Raw genomic sequence first — 20,007 nt, forward strand, 5'->3', positions numbered from 1 at the left:
GTGTTCGCATTAACATCGGATTGCTCTGTCTGAAGGGCTGAGAGGAAGCCTCCAGAGGCTGTACTATGCATGGGCGCTGCGGAGAGGCGGTGCGTAATGCGTGGACACATCAACTTCAAAATTTCACAGTTTCGGGGGCCCGGAAAACCGGACTATGAGGTACGTCTACACTTGCACACGCAGAGGGGTGAGGAGAGGAGTCGCTGAGCGGTAGCGGTGATCTCTCTGAGATCATGGCGGTCCAGTGACTGGAGCAGATGCTAGGAGCGTGCTGCAGGTTGAGCTCCTCCACACAAAGCTTCCAATATTCGCTGGTGATTACTACCGAAGCTCCGAAGCCCTAGTGTTACCTGTTTCCGCCAATGTAGTTGTTGTACGTGGATTGAAAACGCAATTACATTTGCACTTGTGTACATTATGGTCACAATACATCCCCGACCACCTCCGGAGTTTTTGGTGCATTTACACCTCTACTTTCATGTGGTCAAACTCTATCCGATTGCCATCCAATCACCCAAAACACATTTTAATGCCAGGTGTAAATGGGGTTTTAGTTTAACAGGAATTTCAGCAGGCGTATTCAAATAAACCTACAAGAAGAGGAATACAGATTATAGTGAATGGTGCAAATCCTCTGAGGCAATTTAAAGCTCACCTGATGGTAATACAGCAGCTTGCAGAGATACAAACATGCACACACACACACACACACACACACACACGCACACATGCACTAACAAGAGGAATCTTTTCAGCTTTTGCACGCCTGTTGCCATGGAGATTTTCATTGCTGCCCATGCCTAGTGAAGGAACATCAAAAGAGAAAATGCACCATTAACCACACAAACACACACAGACACACTTCTGTAGATGCACAGCTGCTCCAGGCCCCCACAAGAAGAGACGAACGGAAGCAGCCACTTTCATCTTACTCCACTGAAGGGTTACAGTGTCACCGAGCAGCGAATAAGCCAGCAAGCCAGGCTGAAATGCACACTGGGGGGTAAAATGAGACACTGGTTAGTGACAATGTTGATATTTAGTTTGTAATAGCTTCAGTTGATTTGTAATAGCACAAATGCTTAAATTGTTATGTAGATTATGTATAAAATATTATGTAGGTAAACAGTGTATGTTTTAGTGAAAGAGTTAAAGGGATAGTTCGGATTTTTTGAAGTGGGGTTGTATGAAGTACTTCTTCATAGTCAGTGTATTACCTACAGTAGATGGCGGTCGGCACGCCTCCAGTTTGGAGAAACAGACGGGAGTACGGGCAAAGCAATGTACTGCTGTGGACGGGGACTAGGGTGACCAGACATCCCGAAAAATTAGCCTACGTGAATTATGGCTGGTAGTTTTTTAACCATGTAGTGCCACGAAATGATAAACAACTATGCATAGCGGCGACTGTGTATACTTACAGTGTACGTTGAAATGATCACTTACTTCTCTTTCTAATCCCTTCAGTTTGTGTTGTTATGTGTGTGTGCTGCACAGACATCTGACACTTTGTGAATTCTGTAAAACACATATGAGTTATTAATTCTGCATGGTGTGGATGTCCTACACGTAACACTCACTATGTTGCCAGGATGGCTTTCAGGCTGTACAGTGTCTGGGTCCTGTTAAAAATGATGTTTTCCATGAGCACCACATCAATGCCTTCTTATCCATTATGGACTAAATAAGTAGTTCCACTAGATTGACATGTAGGCTACATCCACCCTTCTTTCTTTCTTTCTTTCTTTCTTTCTTTCTATATAAATAATAGTCATAATAGGGCAGACCATGCACAATTCCTGCTGTGCTAATTCATGTGTGTTTTAAACAATTGACAAACTGACATTTTGACATGTCACAGTAGGAAAAGCCCAGGTGTACATAATGAAATTAATGATGGCTGAATAATTAATAACTATCCCTGCTGTGCTGAGCTTTGTGTATTGTATTTTTATGGTGAGCGACAAGGTATGAGCCTAAACACCAAATATCAACTGTAAGTATTCTGCAATCATATAATATTACTCTCCAAGTTAGTTTGGTGACTACAATGTTTATAATCCATGGAGGTACTTTGCTTCTACTTGTCCTTGCTTGAACTGCTCATCTGTATGCTCATTTATCCTCCCTGTAGTGATTTTATTGTTGTGCTTCCCAAGCCAACTTTTGTTCTACTTGTTGCCATGGCAGTTTTGAATCTTGAATTTTGTGTTGTGCCTAAAAATGTACAGTACAACTAGGCCTATTGCAAAAATATCAACATCAATCTCTTCAGCACTGCAAAAAACACTCTGCAGAACACGTTTTGCAGCGTGTATGTGTACATGTGCATGTATGTGTGGTGCACTGTGCACACGCCTAGTTAAATGGTGTTTTGGGGGATATGCTGCAGATATCTGTGTCGTGTGTGTGGGTGTTTTAATCTTGTAGCTCCATCCATCCATCCGCACAGCGCTTTTAAAGTTCATTCAGAGCGTTATCTTTTATAATAGCTCAGCTGAATCTACATTATTCCCTAAAGCAGCTTCAGAGCTATAGGGTAGACTTTTTGTTTTTTCCTGTTTCCAACTGAGTCAGAGCATCAAGACGTATTTCTAATGCAAGAGGCACAGTGAGGCGACCTCTGTGAAGGACTAGGGTTGTAAAACCTTGTGTTGAGACAGGTCTAGACTGTAACTTTATATTATTTTATAACCCTGTTTTTTCCTGGGTTGAGCCCCTTGTGTTTTCAATTAACCTGCCGGTGCAGCTGAGATTACTCCCTGCAAGGAAAACTTCCAGTTATTCACTGTTATGCGTCCGTATTAGCTGCCCCATTACATTTAGTCATTAAAAAGTTATTCATCAATTGAATCAAATTTGGATTTAGTTGAAATTGAATTGAATAATTCATCAAAATATTGGAATTTGCAATCACATCCGTGCCCTACTGAGGTTGTAGCATGTCTTACACCATGTCATGAGCACCTACCCTCGATGCCAGATGTGCGCTGAGCTGTTGAGATTTCTCATGGATTATCTAAATTGAGCCAGTGAAGCCACAGGAGGTTTGATCCTGGCATACGCACCCACACACACTGGCATATCTGCAGCAAATCCCCCAAAGCAGCATTTAGCCAGGCCCGTGCACATACACAGACACAAACAGACACGCACACATCAACTGTAAAAATCATGAAACGTGTAAATATTCTACCTCCACAAAACTAAGATTCTCATCCGTTCTGCTGATGAAGAAGGATCACATTCAGATTTTTATTACTGAATGAATTACTTTTTTTTAATGATTCATTTCATTAATTTGCGCAAAATAATGAATTAATTTACCCACACTTAAAGCAGCAGTGGGTAGAATTGGAGAAAATATGATTTAAAAAAAAAATATTTTTATAAAACGGTCCCTATATCCTGAGAGTAGTGCATGAGATCGGTAATCTGAAAATAATGATGTCCCTCTGTGTCCTCCGATGATCCTAATGACAAATGCAGGATTTCATGTACCGGAGGAAAACAACCAATCAGAGCCGAGCTGGAGCCTTGCTGTCTCTGAGCAGCTGTGAATCACTCACAAACTCTGATCAAACGGTCAAACTAGGCAGCTCTGATCAAATATGAATCAATATTCTGTTACTGTAATGACTTTTTCTAAAATGTTTTCAGAAACATCCTGTAGTGTACTGTTTAGTTGTAAAATTAGAAAGTTTGTGACACGGCAGCAATGTTGAAATCAGTTGAGGAAATACAAAACACCGCCCACCAGCCGGAACAAACTTTCTCATTTTACAGCTAAACAGTGGCTAAACACTTGAATTACAATATGCTGAAAGTTTATTATGGATTTTTTGCCAAAAACATTCTGCCTACTGCAGATTTAATGTTGACTTCCTCTGTATGTGTGTGTGAATGCATGATTACTGGCCTGAACAGTCATGACACTCCAGAGTGTTTGTGAGGATGTGTATGCACATGTGTATTTGAGTCTAGTAGCATGTGTGTTGACAGATGAGTGATGCTCCTGGCATTGTGGATCTGTGTGCGTATTCTTACTGTGTTTTTTGCAACTCAGCAGCACAAGCCAGATCATATCAACATCATCGTCTACTCTCTAAGCTACAGCATAGATATTCTGTAGAGGGGAGGAAAGATGAGGAAGGTCAGGGGTTGCCATAATCTTTTTTAGACTTTTTTAGGGATTTCAATCGATTAAAAAATGTAATCCCGATTAATCATGATTGTCCATGATTAATCATGATTAATTACAAATGAATCGCATATCTGTTCAAAAAGTACCTTAAAATGAGATTTATCAGTATTTAATACTCTTATCAACATGGGAGTGGGCAGATATGCTGCTTTATGCTAATATATGTATACATTTATTATTGGAAATCAATTAACAACACAAAACAATGACAAATATTGTCCAGAAACCCTCACAGGTACTGCATTTAGCATAAAAATAGCTCAAATCATAACATGGCAAACTCAAGCCCAACAGGCAACAACAGCTGTCAGTGTGTCAGTGTGCTGACTTGACTGTGACTTAACCCAAACTGCTTGTGATTATCATAAAGTGGGCATGTCTGTAAAGGGGAGACTCGTGGGTACCCATAGAACCCATTTACATTCACATAACTTGAGGTCAGAAGTCAAGGGACCCCTTTTGAGAATGGTCATGACAGTGTTTTCTTGACAAAATTTAGCGTACGTTTGCAGTGTTATTTAACCTTCTTACTGACAAGCTAGTATGACATGGTTGGGCCAATGGATTTCTTAGGTTTTTCTCGTTTCATATGACATCAGTACCCTCACACTAGCTTCAAAACTGAGCCTGCTAGAACCTCCGAAAGATCGATAGCGTAAATGCGTTAAAGAAATTAGTGCCGGTAAAACGAATTTGCATTACCGCGTAATCACGTTAACTTTGACAGCCCTAGTATTTTTTCCAAGTAGATGATGGTCAACGCTAATCATTTATGCTATAAATGCTGCAGTGTGTCTTTGTCAATGGTTGTAAAAAAGAGAGAAAAAACAAAACGGTTGATTCTCCCCTTTAATTTTTGACTCCGTCCCCCTGCATGATTTCATGCACACACGTATTATATAATGGCTGTTTTTGGGAATGTTTTTTGTATGTGTGTCATGAAACATGTAGGCCAGGATGAGCTTAGGATGTCGCTACAGTTCACACTGCAGCTCTGTGACTCACTCAGCTCTCTTCTGGTTGACTAAACACACAGCCCCCCCCCCCTTCCCTCCATCACTGGGCTCGGCTCATCGTGACCACAAATGTGCATCCTGCATGTTATGCAAAAAAAAGTCTCTTTTGAGCACTGAAAACAGGTCAGTCTATGACAGCACTATATTTTACTTTACTACAAAGGTCGTTTTTATGTTCTGTCATGTCTCTTTGGACGTGTCGTTTTATTTATGACAAGAGAAGTGGGTTCCCATTTTTTCTGTCATCGGCACATTTTGTGTCACATCATATGAATTTGGATGCGCCCCAGAGGGATTTAAAAGCACCGTCCACATCGCTGTAGCAGTTTGATGTTCAGCTGTTAAACCCTAAATGTGAAGGGTGAATAGAAAGTGAGTGCCGGTGGCTGATGGAATACGGTGCAATAATGTGCAGTAATCTATATGCCTATACTCCTCGCCTGTGTAAAATACCACAAATTATGATCACTCCAAAATAACTGAGCTCCAAAAGAGATCTGGCCATATGACTGAGTGTTTTAGAGTACAGCTGGAAAGCAGCCCTTCAATGGCATAAAGGTCAAGGAATACATTTCCATCAATTGAGATAATAGTATTGGTGCTAGAAAGCTGTTCGCTTCCAAAAATCTCAATGCTTGACGCTCAATGAGGAGTCGAATCTGACAAATGGGTCGCATCATATTTCTAAATTAGTAAACACTTCTTCTATTCCTTTAAGGAATAATTGCCCATTGAAGACAAGATGGAGGTACTGTAGGTTTATTCTACTGCAGTCTTTCTGTTCGTCTTCGTGCGGATCAGACGTGTGTGGGATTTTCTTCCCGCTTGAATAATCTCCTTTCTCCCTCTTTTGTCCTGTCATCTTCTGGCTTTTTTTTTTTTTTTTAAGTAAAGCTTGGAGCAGCAAACAGTGCAGACGCTGCTGCTGCTGCTACTGGCATTTAGGAGAAGAGCTCTTCTCATTCCCTTAAATAGTGTCTGCATAATGAAGCAAGGCATGGGGAGGAGATGTTTGTTTAGGAATAAGAAATGAAAGAGACACAGAAACAAATAGTCTGAAGCATGAAGTGTATTTAAGTATGCGATTCCTCGTCCATGTCTTTGAGTGTTCTGCTAGGAGGTTGAATTTTGGCACAGCTGGGATTCACTGGCTAAACGGATGTATTCATTATAGAAACCTACTATTTTGGTATCCTTTGATTGCTGCTACTTTACATGCCCTTAAGTGAAATCATTAGGAAAATCTTACTGCAATAATAATGATCCTTTTACAGAGATCAAAGGATGATTACTCTAAAATCATATTTCATAGCATCGCACTGGTTCCCTCGACAAAAAGCCAATGGGATTTTACCGTTGGATTTTGGATTATTGCAGAAAATAAGATGTGGGGCAAACAAACGTTTATGATACTTGCAGGATTTGTTCAGCAAGATAATCTTCACAAATGAACACCACTTTTATGATTTTTGAAGTGTGAATGCAATCGCCAGAATTAAAAAGCTAACGTTAGGCTATAAACAAACTACACCACGGTCACATGAGCGCGAGTAAACACAACGAGGCTGTAGAGGCGGACGAGTTGTCATGATGAAGTTTCGTAGTTTCATTTAGCCATTTGTTAGCAACCACCTTTTTTAAGAAAACGTAAAAGCTTCAAAATTCAGGAGTGGAATATTTACTGACATATTTTATATCGTAGAACTAAACATTAAAATCTCTTCAGCTTGTGTTAACCACAGACCGTATTTCAGGCATATAACTAAAAAAACATTGACTTTGAGGAAGTGCAAAAATGCTAACTCATTTCTGGGTTTTACTTTGTTGTTGCTGAGTCGCCGTTGAAGTGTTGCTCAAGCGCTCATTGACATAATTATGTCGTTAAATAGCACTGGGAACTGGCTAACTGCATTTTTGTAGACGGAACGGAACAGGATGAAACAAAAACATATGATTGGTTGACGCTTCCCCGCGTCATGAGAGCGCTGACAAATGTTGAGACCAGCTCAACTTTGATGTGTAGTGCGTCACGCCTGCGTCAGGCGTCAGTTTGTAGCTTCATGTCACCGGCTTCCTTTGAAAATGACTTGCAGCCTGTTGCTGTGTCGCTCATAATGTGAAGGCAGCTTTAAGCTGCAGAACAGCACACATTGATTATTGAGGAGCAACACGTTCCACTGGAGGAAATCATTTGACTGATTAAATGAGTCGATAGAAACCATGGCACAGGAATGAATCTCTGTCCTTGTCTTCTCCTCCTCTCTCTTTTTTTCCTGCTGTCCTCTGTAGGCTTCTTCAACCATAATAGTTTGAATTACAAATCAACCCTGCCCTCCATTATGCCACATGCTTTTAATGGCAAATTATTGGCATAAGCACATTCTCAGAGGGGGGCTGTTGTTTTTTTCAGCTCTATGAGAATGAATCAACTAGAAAATGTCTCAGCACTGTCACATCCATGAGACACACACAATGGCGGGAAAAAGGGATGAGGGTAAAGACAGGTTGTAGAAGGAGGGTATAAAGATGGAGGGATGGAAGGATGGTGGGGAGATGGAGGTGGGGCTTGCAGAGCACGGTGGATGGTGTTTCCAATTCTGAACTCCACCTTATGCGCGCTCGCAGGAAACCCCTTCCAGTGGCTGCACACGGCACGCAGGGCTACGAGGCTGCAGCACGACACGCACACGTAGCCTATGATGTAGGAGGATGAAGACAGGAGAGAGGAGGAGGAGGAGGAGGCGGGCGGGGGGAGGGGGAGAGACAGCCAGTGAGCGTGCCGGAGTGAGAGTGTGAGTGAGCGAGGAGGAAAAAGGGCAGAGTGAAAGGGTGAGATAAGCAGAGAGGAGAGCAGAGAGGAGAGCAGCATCTCTTGAGCGCATTCATCTCGCAGCAGCTCAGGAGGCAGGACAGCAGAGCAGAGGGGTGAGAGCACCTGCACCTCACCGAAGGGGGCGACACCACACCTCTCTCTCTCTCTCGGACACACACACACACTTTCGTATTTGTGAGGAGGCGTGAGGCTCAGGAAGAGGAACACCACATACACGCACGCTGTTTCCGCTGGCTTAGCTGCGCTTTGGAGAGCTGTCTCTTGAAGACTGGACCAGAGCTGTCTCCATCGCTTCATCCATCCTTTCCTTCCTTCCTGCCTGCTTTCCATTCCTCCAACTCAGAAGCAGCTCTCTGTCACCCGCCCCTCGATCATTTGGACTGATTTGTCATTCATCTAACCTCTGATCAGTGTGTCCATCTCTGTCTGTCTCTGCTTTCACTCCATTCAGCCAAGAGACACACTTAAGAGAGCAACTAACCGAACGACTGAGAGACCGACCTTTCAACCGCAATCATGAACTTCCTCCGACGCCGTCTCTCCGACAGCAGCTTCATGTCCAACCTGCCCAACGGCTACATGACAGACCTCCAGAGGCCGGACCCAGCTGCTCCTCCTCCCGCCACCGCCACCGCCACCGCCACCGCCACCTCCCCTTCCCAGCAAGGTGCACCCCCAGCCACGGCGCTCGCACCTGCCCTGTCCCCGACCAAAGCTCCAGCACCGTCCCAGGCGCCCGCCAGCTCCCCCGCAGCTCAGGAGCGGCGTGCGAACCAGCCGGTTCAGCAACCTCAACAGGCCCAGACCACCTCCTCCTCCTCCAGTGGCTCCTCTGGCTTCTTCAGCTCCTTCAGCTCCATCAGCTCCATCACCAATGTGGTCAAACAGACGGCCGCGACCGCCGCCGGGTTCGTGGAGCAGTCTGCTCCGTCTCCCTCGCTCTCCAAGAGGTTCAAGATCCTGTTGGTCATTGATGAGCCACAGCATGAGTGGTAAGTGTTTCAATGATGGGTTGGCCAGTTGATTGATGGATGGGAAGTTGGGTGGTTGTGTGAGCTGGCACGTTGTTTCTGAATTTTTGGGACGCTCTACAAATTTCGTGTAAGAAAATGTTTGGGTTATAGTCAGCCAGATGGAATATGATTTACTCTTGATTTGGAAAAACTTCAGTGTGGGTGCATTGGCCTAACGCTGACTGACACGTGTGATTGATTTTAATCTTTCATGAATCCTAAAATGAATTCTTACATCCTTTTTTTGTTTGTGTTCTGTGACTAAGCTGATCCCAAAATAGAAACCGCTCCGTTAATCTAAACAGACAGGAGAGCTTTTCTCTCGGGTTCGGATTCACACATCCCACCACCCAGCCCTGTCACCTGCCTCTGTTTTTGTGTGTTTATGTGAACCTTTATGACGCCGTGTGCGTGCATGCTTATGCTAATGTGTGTGCGTGCTATGAGTAAGTATTTTTCTTCATCCCTTGACAGCACAAGTTGGCTAACAGGATATGCTATCAACTCATATATCATACACTGTCATAAAAAAGTGTGTAACTCTGAATAAAACATCACAAGCAAGTGAAATGAAAGCCCTCGGCTGTGTAATAATGTCGCTATCCCGCTCGCTGCTTTCGGTTCCTGCAAATCACATTTTCAGGCTATAAAGATTTGCTGTGTGGATGTTGTTGATGATGGATTTTACAGCCATTCATCGGTGTCATTATCTCAGTGCAGTTCCATCTTCTCAGCTTTTGGATGGCGATGTCATAAAGTGGCGACGCGTTTGACCTTTTCGCAATGTAATGGATGTCCTGGAGTGTTGTCATGTAGCAATTATTGTTTATTGTCCTACACAAAACTGATTGTGTTTACTATTACAAACAAAAAGCACGTAATTATGGTCAAAAGCATGGCAGAAAGAAAAGAATAAGCGGGCCTTGAGTTGAGATTGTTGCTGTTTGAATGAAGTTGCTTTTAAGCCGACAAGGGCAAGAAGTCCCAGACAGACTCACAATCATTAAGAGTTTGGACATCAATGAGTTTGGTGTTTGGGGATATTGGCTATATATAATGATTTTGGAAGGTGACTCTGTTCTGTTTGAAAATGCATCTTAATTGGAAAGTTCTAGTTCAGTAAATCTTTAACATATGAATATATTTAAGTGTTTTAGTGCCCAGAATGCATCCCTCTTTGGGATCTTGCCACTCTAGGTGTCTAATACTGAGATTTAAGTGTCTGCAAAATGTAAAATGCATTGCCACTATTACCCACTTTGGCATGAATTCCATTCTCTTTAATCCTATCTGTATTATTGGCTTTTGCTTTTAACTGAACTGGAGATATTAACCCTGAGGTTAAGTAATGTCTGAGTTACAGACACACTGACTGTATGGTTTTCCCTGTTTAGTGTAGTGGATATTATGTCCAACACAATCGGAGCAGGATTATCTCTCTTAGTGGTGCATTATGCATGTGTGTGGATACATGCATGAGTGCTGAGGTTCCACCACACAGAACTTACTGAATGTGACTGGCAGCTCTGCATTATGGTAATCCTGTGTCTCTTGCTGTGAGTGTTTTTGGTGGCTTATGATTGGATGGCTGCCACCATCATGATGTGGTGAGGTCTGAATGTGAGACGCGGCAGCTTACATTCAGAGAAGAGGTGTTTGAATGCATGGCTTTACTTAATGAAGTCTTGCTTTTTACAAAATATGTAATGACAACACGTCAGAATTGCATATGCTGTACATCTGGATATAATGTGCTTTTTTTCAGACTCTGCTCATTTGAATTGTAAACTGCCAAATCCGAGTGGAAACAGATGAAGAGAGGTTTGTGTTTCTCTTTGCACCTGCTGAACACATGAGCAAGTGCCAACTACTTTACACAGCCAAAGAAAACATTAGAGCGTTTATTCCTCCATAGTTAGCTGCCTTTTACAACCATATTGTTGCCTTTTAAAATCACTGTAGCCTGTTGTTACTAAAACCCCATAAGGCCTACAACAGTAGGACTTGTAACTGCCACTAACAATGTGGTTTGACTTATATGATGTGCTGTGGTTTTACAAAGGGGAGATCTAATTACGTTACATTTGTGAGACAGTCTGCATAGAGATAGGTATTAAGTGACTTTGCGGTGACTGCTAATTCATGTTACAATACAAATGTGTGCTAAGTGAATGCTGTAAAATAGATGTATAGATGTAGACAATGTAGACGTTTTCAGGTTCTTGCAAATTGTCTGCTACATTTTAGTCCTGGTCCACACCAGAAAATCCTGTTATACAAATGCAAGCTTGTTGCAGGACAAAGTGTGCCAAGTAAGTAATGTAATGTAACATTTAAGAAATGTAATGCAAGGAATTTGCAACTTATTTCCAGAAGTCCTCCGTTTTAGTTTGTAAACAACACGTCATCCAAAGAGCTCAACATAAATATAATATTAATGTTGATTCTTTGGGGGGTTGGGGGGCAGAGCTTCCCTTAACGCATCGGGGCCAGAGAGGCATTCTGCTAAATGTTATCGATTTTCCACTCGGTAAAGGGCGAGAGACTCTCAGCGATATAACTTGCAAAATAGAAATTCTTCTTCTGTAATGATTCTGCATGTCGTTCTCATCAAGACTGAACTCCGATCAGTCAGAAATGAGACATAATTGTCTGTTTGACACTGCTGATATCTGCACACACTCATAGCATCGGCCTGAAGCCAGACTTTTACTTGGTGATCTTCATCATCGTGAAACTTCTATCCTTCATGTCATTTTGAATTAAATCACAAAGGTCATTCAAAATGAGCGCATGTTTTTCTGATATTTAAGATCAGTTTGAGGGAACATTACTTCTTTATATTACATTACGTTCAATACTACTATAACTTCCTGGCATGATTTAGAAACAGCCCCTCGTGAAATGGATGTGTATCTGTGTTTGGCTTTATAAACCAAATATAAATATACGTTTCATTTTGGCGTATACGAAGTTTCTATGAATCATCCCAGTTTACCGTAATACCGCTGAGTACCAGACCACTAATCTAAGAATCTAATACAAACAGGGCCATCTTACACCTAAACATAGACGGATGGGAATCGAGAAACGCTTCCAGTTGAGAACCAGTTCCAAATTGTCCAATCCATCATAATAGTATGCTGGCATGTTTTTCTGACAGTTGCGCGTTGCAAAAACTCATGCATCATGACGTTTATATGAGAAAATCCCGTCATACCTCTCCCCGGCGCTGGCTGGCCCACGCCGGGTGCTTTTCCTCCGTGGCGGTGCGCCACAACCAGCTCTAGGTAGAGTGGAAAGGCCCGGGGGGCTAAAATACGAATCCTGCCATAGCAAAGGCATGGCCCGCCCTACTCTGCCTCTGATTGGCTATTACTCCCTGCCTTCGTTGGTTGGATTGCTTAGGTTTAGGCATGAGGAGTGAGATTGGTTAGGGTTAGGGTAAGAATATCATCGTAAGCCAATCAGAGGAACAGTAAGGCAGGTCATGCCTTCATTATAGTAGGATCAGTGGTAACACTTCATTTTATAGGTCCGCAAATTTCATGGTAATTAGGTGATAATTAGCAAGAAACCCATTAGAAATTTCTTTGGAATTACTGCCAATTTACCCCAATATTTACCTCAAAATTGTTCAAAAATGACTTTGTTTGGCGGTCTTGACTCGGGACTGCTTCCTTTATTTTAATATGTTCAAATGTTATTAGGCAGAATCATTAAGGGAATCGAAAAAAAGAATTAGACGGATAAACTGAATTGATAATGACACTGGTTTCACTGAAATCAGTTCCCATCCCTACCTACACAAGCAAAGTTTGATGAATAGATTGATAGGAAGTCTAAAAGGGAAAGACATGCAATTAGTATTGGTCATTTCCGCCTGTCAGTTACAATAATAAGAGGATGATGGTAATAAGAAGCAATGCAGCGTTTATTGTCTCCTGCTCTGGTTGTCTTATTTTAGTCCTGTTTACCCTCATTCGCCTTTTCCCAAAATTAAACTCCTTCTATTCCCTAATTTAAGCTTCTCCTTCTAAATTCATCTAAACTTTGCATCTTGAAATAGACAGGGAAATTAAACACGCAGTTACAAATGTGCTATAAATCTAGATAATGCTATAGCATCCCCTTTTAAAGTACTGGCAGGCAGTTATATAAGCGACCGCAGGTATCATGATTCTCTCTGCGTCTGACTGCTCATTCTCGGAGCTCTCAAATATCGACTGTGCTTCTGTGATGGCTTACTCTGACTGTGCCACAGAAAGAGGCCACAATGGGAGTCCAGCAATAAAGCTGCGAGATGAAAGAGTGAGTGTATTTTGCAGGCGATTCAGAATGCGAGTGTGTTTGTGTTTGAGTAGCCTCGTGTAGTCCTTATGTAACAGAGCTGGAGCCCATTGAGGTGGCTGAAGGAAGAGACAGTGTCCTCCAGGGCCTTTCAAGGTGATATCGGCACAGAGGGGCGGATTAAGGAAGATGGAGGGAGATGATCTGGGAATCTCCTTTTATCGGATGTCCATGTGACGCTCTTTCCTGTTTGTCTCGCCCTCTGTGTGTGTGTGTGTGTGTGTGTGTGCGTTTCTCCCCCTCTTTGCTTCCCTCTCTCTGCCTTTTATCATGACAGTCTCTCCGTGCGCGGCTCCAGAGAAAGTGCTCCGGGTTCCTGATGTGATGACGTAATGAGAAGAGACATGGTGATTCAGCAGTTTCAGCCCAAAGGCCACATCTGCTCTCTTTCCTTTTGCTCTCTATATCCGTCCGCATCTCTCTCGCTGCCTCTCTTTGCTCTCCCTTTCTTTATCTCTCTGTTATTCTATTGAGTATGCGCTCTGCAGTTTATGCCTAAGTACCAGCGAGCTTATTTACCACCTATATTGCATAAGCACCTATCAGAGGAGATTATTTTGGGTCGTCGACTTTTCGATGTGACTCATGGCGAAGGGTTTTGTTGGTTTGACTGCAGGTTGACGCACAGTTGTGCGACACGCAGGGGTTGATGATGACTGTCACCCAATTGCCCTGCAGTTAAAGCTCTAGCTTTGACTGGTTGGTTATTTGAGAGCATACTGATTAGCCAACAAGTAAAAACATTTGAAACTGCTTCACAGAAGTGCTGGAGGCATAACCGTTATTCTCTTGCGTCATTTTTCCACAAACTGACTTTTCCACACGCATAAAAACTACAAAATACAAGAAAAAAATGCACCATGTTTGGATTGGGGTCATTTTGTTTCCTGTGGTTGCCGAGCAGAAAAGGCACTGTTTTTAATCATTCACATTTTCAGTATGATGACAACAACGTGCATTGAATTTAAACAAGAGCATTACGTTTGTGCGCGACTGTGTGCTTGCATTCATGCATGCGCATCATTTTAATTTTCTCGATCGCCGGTGGAGACAGGAGTACACAGTGAGAGCAGGTGGCGAGGTGGAGCCGCGTACATCTCCATCAACGTCTAACACACACACCACACATAAATTTACAAGCACCTGCATGCTCTGTTATATTTTTCAGTCATATAATTATACACGATGGGAAAACAAAGATTTCACAGAGAGTTCAGCTTTTTTTCGGTGATGTGCTTTTTCTCGTTTTTCTGCTTTCTGAGTTTACTATAGAACTGTGGTTTGGGAATAAAGCAGTTCATTGTTAAAGGTTATTTGCTAAAAATATGCACTCTAAATACACCTTTTCACAACACACCCACACACAGTACAGTGCATCTAACTATAAACAGCAAACAAGTCACGTAAGGATGCTTGTGACTTCAGCCGGATGTAGTTTTGACTTCCTGGCAGTTATTAGGAATTATCTGTGGCATTATGGTGCTCAGCTGCAGGTCCACTCGCACACACGCTGGCAACTGACCTTATTACAGCCCGCTGGCTGACTGGTCGACTTTATAAGGTCGTCTTGGTTTTGACCTCCTGTTGTCTTGTACCTCTCGGCTGTTACTAGACCAGTGGCATTTTCAGCCCAAGGAATGATACAGAAACAACTCCAAGGTAAAATTTGTAACCTTGTAACTTCCAAATTAGGACGTGATCGTTTGTATGTATGTTTTTAGGCCTGTTTTGGGGTTCAACTGCGGCTGTCCTCACAAGAAAAACTAAAGCATTTATCATTTGTTCAGATGGCTAATACAGTATGTTTACCTTTACCTGACAAGGACTTCTAGCGGCCTTGTGTGTTATGTCCAGTGGTGGGTAGAGTAAACAAAAACTTTACTTAAAGGGACTGTTTGTAAGAATCAGAAATGCTTGTTAACAGCGACACCTGTGGCCGTTAAGTCAACAAAAGTCAGCGTCGGGCTCGCGCTTGCTCGCTCTAAATAGACATGAACGAGCATCGCTCAAAACAGTGAGGCAACACACGTCAGCTAAAACCACAATATCACTCTATATTTCACCTGCTTGGCAGTAATGTTAGCTGACCAGACGGAGGTCTCTCCATGAATCAATGCTGATCCTAGTGTTGGCTAGGAGCCCTGTCACTTCACAAGACATGGAAAACCTCTGTTGGTCTGGAGGAGCTGCAGCAGTTAGTTCGGCACAAATGTCCACTGTACATTCACTAGATATTCTCAGAGCTACGAAGTCTTCTACAGTGTGTAGTGTGCGCACATGAACGTGAAGTGGAGCGAGAACGAGCGCAGTGTGTGAGTGAAGGCAGGCAGAGGAGCAGAGTACAGTAGAGACTCCGGCCATGGAGACCAAAGCTACGGTCTCCCCCGCGTCCTCCGACCGCGGCCAACCCTGTTTAACAAGACGGGCTTCTCTAGATATAACTTTGAGGTTTTGGTGCTTCCGTGTAGTTTGTGTTGGAGTCTGAGTCTGAACAGCGTAGCCACACGCGAGCGCGCATGGGAAACTGACCCGGTAGATTTATACGTGTGAAAAGTTACAAACTGTCCCTTTAATAATTATATTGACTCAAGTAGTAGTAAAAGTAGCTACTCATAAAAATGACTACTTGAGTAAGAGTGAAAACTATTCAAAAAGTGAGCAACTGCTTTAGATGCAATTTATTGCATCAATGTGTTACGGTCAAATAGGTCCTCGCATGTTTTCTCAGATTCGATGTGTAGCTCTTGAAGGTTGAGATGTCCGCCGTTTTGGGCTGACAAAGTAGGCAGCATATAATATGACTGTTGTTCCCTGTCATTTGAAAGGCAAACAGGTTCTGGATGTTTGGCGAGGGATGAGCTTGTGCCTCTTCTGAAGGAGACGATGATCTTGAACTGTAGTCATTTGAAGGTGGGTCGTGGAGGCGGTCGGTCGGGCCACACCTCCGTAACCATTCTATCTGCAGTGCTGTTATTGGCTAGTGAGCTATCTTATCTCTCGCTGTTGGACAGTCGCTGTTGTGTGTGAGCTCAGCTGAATACAAAAATGATTTATAGCTAAATGCATCAGTAAAAGTAGTGAGAAGTGTGTACTCCAATGTAATGGAGTAGAAGTAATTATTATTTGGCAAATGTACTCGCGTAAGAGTAAAAAGTATTCTGCAAAACAACTACTCTTTATTAAAAAAATACATGTAACGGAGTAAATGTAATGTGCTACTACCCACCACTGGTTATGTCTCCAGTTATGTCCACTGGAATGAAAATTTTTTAACATTTTGGGACTTTTCATGCCCTTTATGATAAATTGATTTTTTGAAAAAAACGATATACAGATCAATCGACAACGCAGCTCTAATCATGGCCACAACCGATCCTAGAAAGCCAGAATCTTTTCCTAACCTTAACCAAGTAGTTTTTGAGCCTAACCTTAACTGTCACGGTGGCTGATCAGGAAGCAGTCATATTAATAATATCTTTAACATGTTTCACTATTTTGGAAGGCACTGAGAAGAGATGTTATCCTGCCTCTAGTGGGGTCAGATCAGAAAACCCTCATATAAGCTGTTTTGCAATGAAAAACAACACATGTTGTTTTGTATTTTGGATGAGTTTCAGTTTAAACTTGTGATTTTTGGGGCTCGTCTATGTAAAAAAACGAAAAACTCTTAGGTGTCAAATTTTAAACACAATAATTGGCATCGTAAATTAAGACCCATTGACAAAGTTATTATTTAAAAAAAATAAAATATGTATAAAATCTATTCAATAATTTATTTGTCATTTTCTTCAGAGTCTTTGAAAACTCATATATATATATATTTAGTCATGTTTTATTGAATGGTAAAACATACGCTGGTTTTATAGTGCAGTTTTCATAATTAGCATTTTAATTGATAGCCTATGTATTCCATACGGTCTCTGTGAGGAGTACCAAGATAAACAGAGGCTTGTGTTCGCTCCCAGGAGAACAGACTAATGTGAATGCAAATTTGTAGCACTGGCAATGTCAATGCCGACTGACAAATAACCAGCATTAAGAGTCTTAAGACGTATCCCTAAGGCCTGTTAGGACTAAAGATCACCCATTACATTTATGTCAAGAAGAGCAGTTAGCCTTTTAGCTAATTTAAATGCGATAGGAAGTAAATATACCCCACTTTGTTTCCCTTTACTTTTTCATGACGTTGCTGTTTTTTTCATGCTCTCAACTGTGGCAGACATTTTGTAAAGACAACTAGATAAGCACACAGCACTTAGAGCCATTACTAGCTCCATACATTTTACACCTCATTAAACTGAAAGAGACAAACCGCTTGAGACGCTCTATTCAATAATCTAGATCTAATCTAACCATCTCTTTCCTTGGATAGAAACATTTTTCCCATGTATGTTTTGTAAATATGTATGCTCTATATATCCAATATGTCTTATATTGATTGCGGAAAAAGTGAGGCAGATATTGTGACAGTAGTATACTGTACTTACCACACACCACTATTTAAGGCAGCGGTCAGGATGAATATTTTACTCGAGGATATTGTAGTACCCTCACATGCTGCTAATTGAATATATTGCAGAGTAAACACTGTAAAGTATATGGAAGCGCTGCACTTCAAAGTGCATTTTATTCACATTAGTAATCACTAATGATGTACAAATCAACTTGTCTCCAATGATAAGGGCATCAGATGAAATGCCAATGCCCGAGGAGGCAGGCCAGATATTTCAATTTATTTCTTTTTTAATCTAATCTTGCATTTTGCCCTTCAGTCTGATTGTAGCATGTGCACAATGTACAAACAGACCTCTTCAATTCTAAATGGCCTCTTCAGTAGGATGAGAGGCCACTAGTAACAAACAAGGGCAGTTCTGTACAGATGCATCTACTGTATTGGAGCTACTTTACATCATCTTTTTACTCCGTCATAATACAAGATATTTCCATTTAATCTATAATTCAATTTTAGGAGACTCGAGCAAGGTAGAGTTTGGTAGAACTCTTGACTTTTATAATAGGAAACCTTCTCTTTTATCAACCAAGATAAACTAGAAATGATGAGGCAGTCAGGCTCATTGTGTCCTTCTGTAGCTGTGTGTGTTACGTTGTACTGATTGAACCAACGGAGTAACCTTTACTGCATCTGCTGTTTGCAACGAAAAACACATAGAAAAGGTCAACAGAGAAAATACAATAACACAAAGCAGCAGGGGTTGTATTGGTTGTGCCATTAGTAGTGATGATTGTTTTGGTGTCGGGTGCTACTCTGAGTCCTCTGCAGTATTCCAGTGATAAACCCGTTACTACGGATGAGGCATTCACACACACACACAGATACCTAAGAGGGCCATAAAAGAGACCAATCAGCATCACAGCCTCTGTTGAAATAGCCCACTGTTGCTATGGCAACAGAGGTAATCCCCCTCAATAATCGTGAAAATGTTTGGTTTGAAAAGAGGCATTGATGTGATTTTTACCACAAAGAACTGTTTGCGGTTTACATGTAGTTTCTCTGCACAAAGTTGCACGAATAGATGTAACAATTAAGGCTAATTAAGAAAGTTATACATTCACTCGTAAAATTTCCTTCTTGACGTGTCTCTCCATCTCACTTTGAATTCTGTAGACATTATTTATCAGCATGAAATACAAAGTGTAACAAATATTAACAAATTCAGTTAGGAGCCGTGACAAAATGCAAACGATTAATCAATTAATCGATAAGCTGATGTATTTACAGAATTAAGCACATCTCTTTGATTTCTTACGTTATTAAAGGGCTTTCAGCAGCGCAAATGTGAATGGAAAGACAATAATATACTGATACTTTTACATTTTCATTGGACCAAATGGCTCAAATTATAGTGTTTATGAGGCTCATTTCTTCTTCTCTTGTTTGTAATGATTGTGTTTTTTGGGGGGCCAGTAGACGCCATGTGACTGTGGATAAATGGGGATTTTACGGGATCTTGTACGAGGTGCTGTTCAGCCACGCCAGAGGTGTTTGTACTGTAGCTGTTCCAAACGGCCACACTCACAGGTGCAGTGAAAAGCCTGCCATCATGGAGAGGAGGAGAGACGTGATAATCATTTAGATATGGGGATAACGGGGCACGTTTTCAGACAGCCTCTCCTTGAAGGAGAAGAAGAATGAAAGAGGGTTTATGGAAGTTCAAACCCTGACAACTTTTGCCAGTTTTTTTTAAATATACACATAAAAAAATAGTAGAAAGAGTAAAATACACAACCCAATACCAATAATTGCATAGCAACACATTAGCTCCAAACAGCTTGTATAATGGATATCTTGGTTAGCAGTAATCTGATCATAGAAAAAAAAAACAATTCTTCTAAAGTAAAATCAACAATCATAAACCAGTTGTAATAAAAAGAGTCTCTATAAATGAAGCTCCAACAAGAGCATTTGGGGAGTAGATAAAAGAAGCCTGTCGGTGTTTTCTAGGACGGAGATCTAATAAAACGGAGGATGAAACCGTGTCAGTTAAACTGCTATAGGACTGTGCCAGTAGGGGTTGCTACTGGCAACAGATCACCCAACAGAAACCGACTGCTAGTAACACAATATATCTA

General features: G+C 41.7%; 1 protein-coding gene across 1 annotated transcript in view; it reads left to right on the top strand.

The window, feature by feature from the left end:
* Positions 1-7,902: 7,902 nt before the first annotated feature.
* syn2b (synapsin IIb) overlaps positions 7,903-20,007 on the top strand; it is a 92,494-nt gene continuing 80,389 nt past the window's right edge. The window contains exon 1 of the mRNA XM_074643573.1: positions 7,903-9,045. Coding sequence (XP_074499674.1) covers positions 8,570-9,045 — 476 coding nt within the window. The 5' untranslated portion in view covers positions 7,903-8,569. The remainder of the gene's footprint in view (positions 9,046-20,007) is intronic.

This window comes from Sebastes fasciatus, chromosome 1, assembly GCF_043250625.1.
Source record: "Sebastes fasciatus isolate fSebFas1 chromosome 1, fSebFas1.pri, whole genome shotgun sequence".
Classification (NCBI taxonomy): Eukaryota; Metazoa; Chordata; class Actinopteri; order Perciformes; family Sebastidae; genus Sebastes; species Sebastes fasciatus.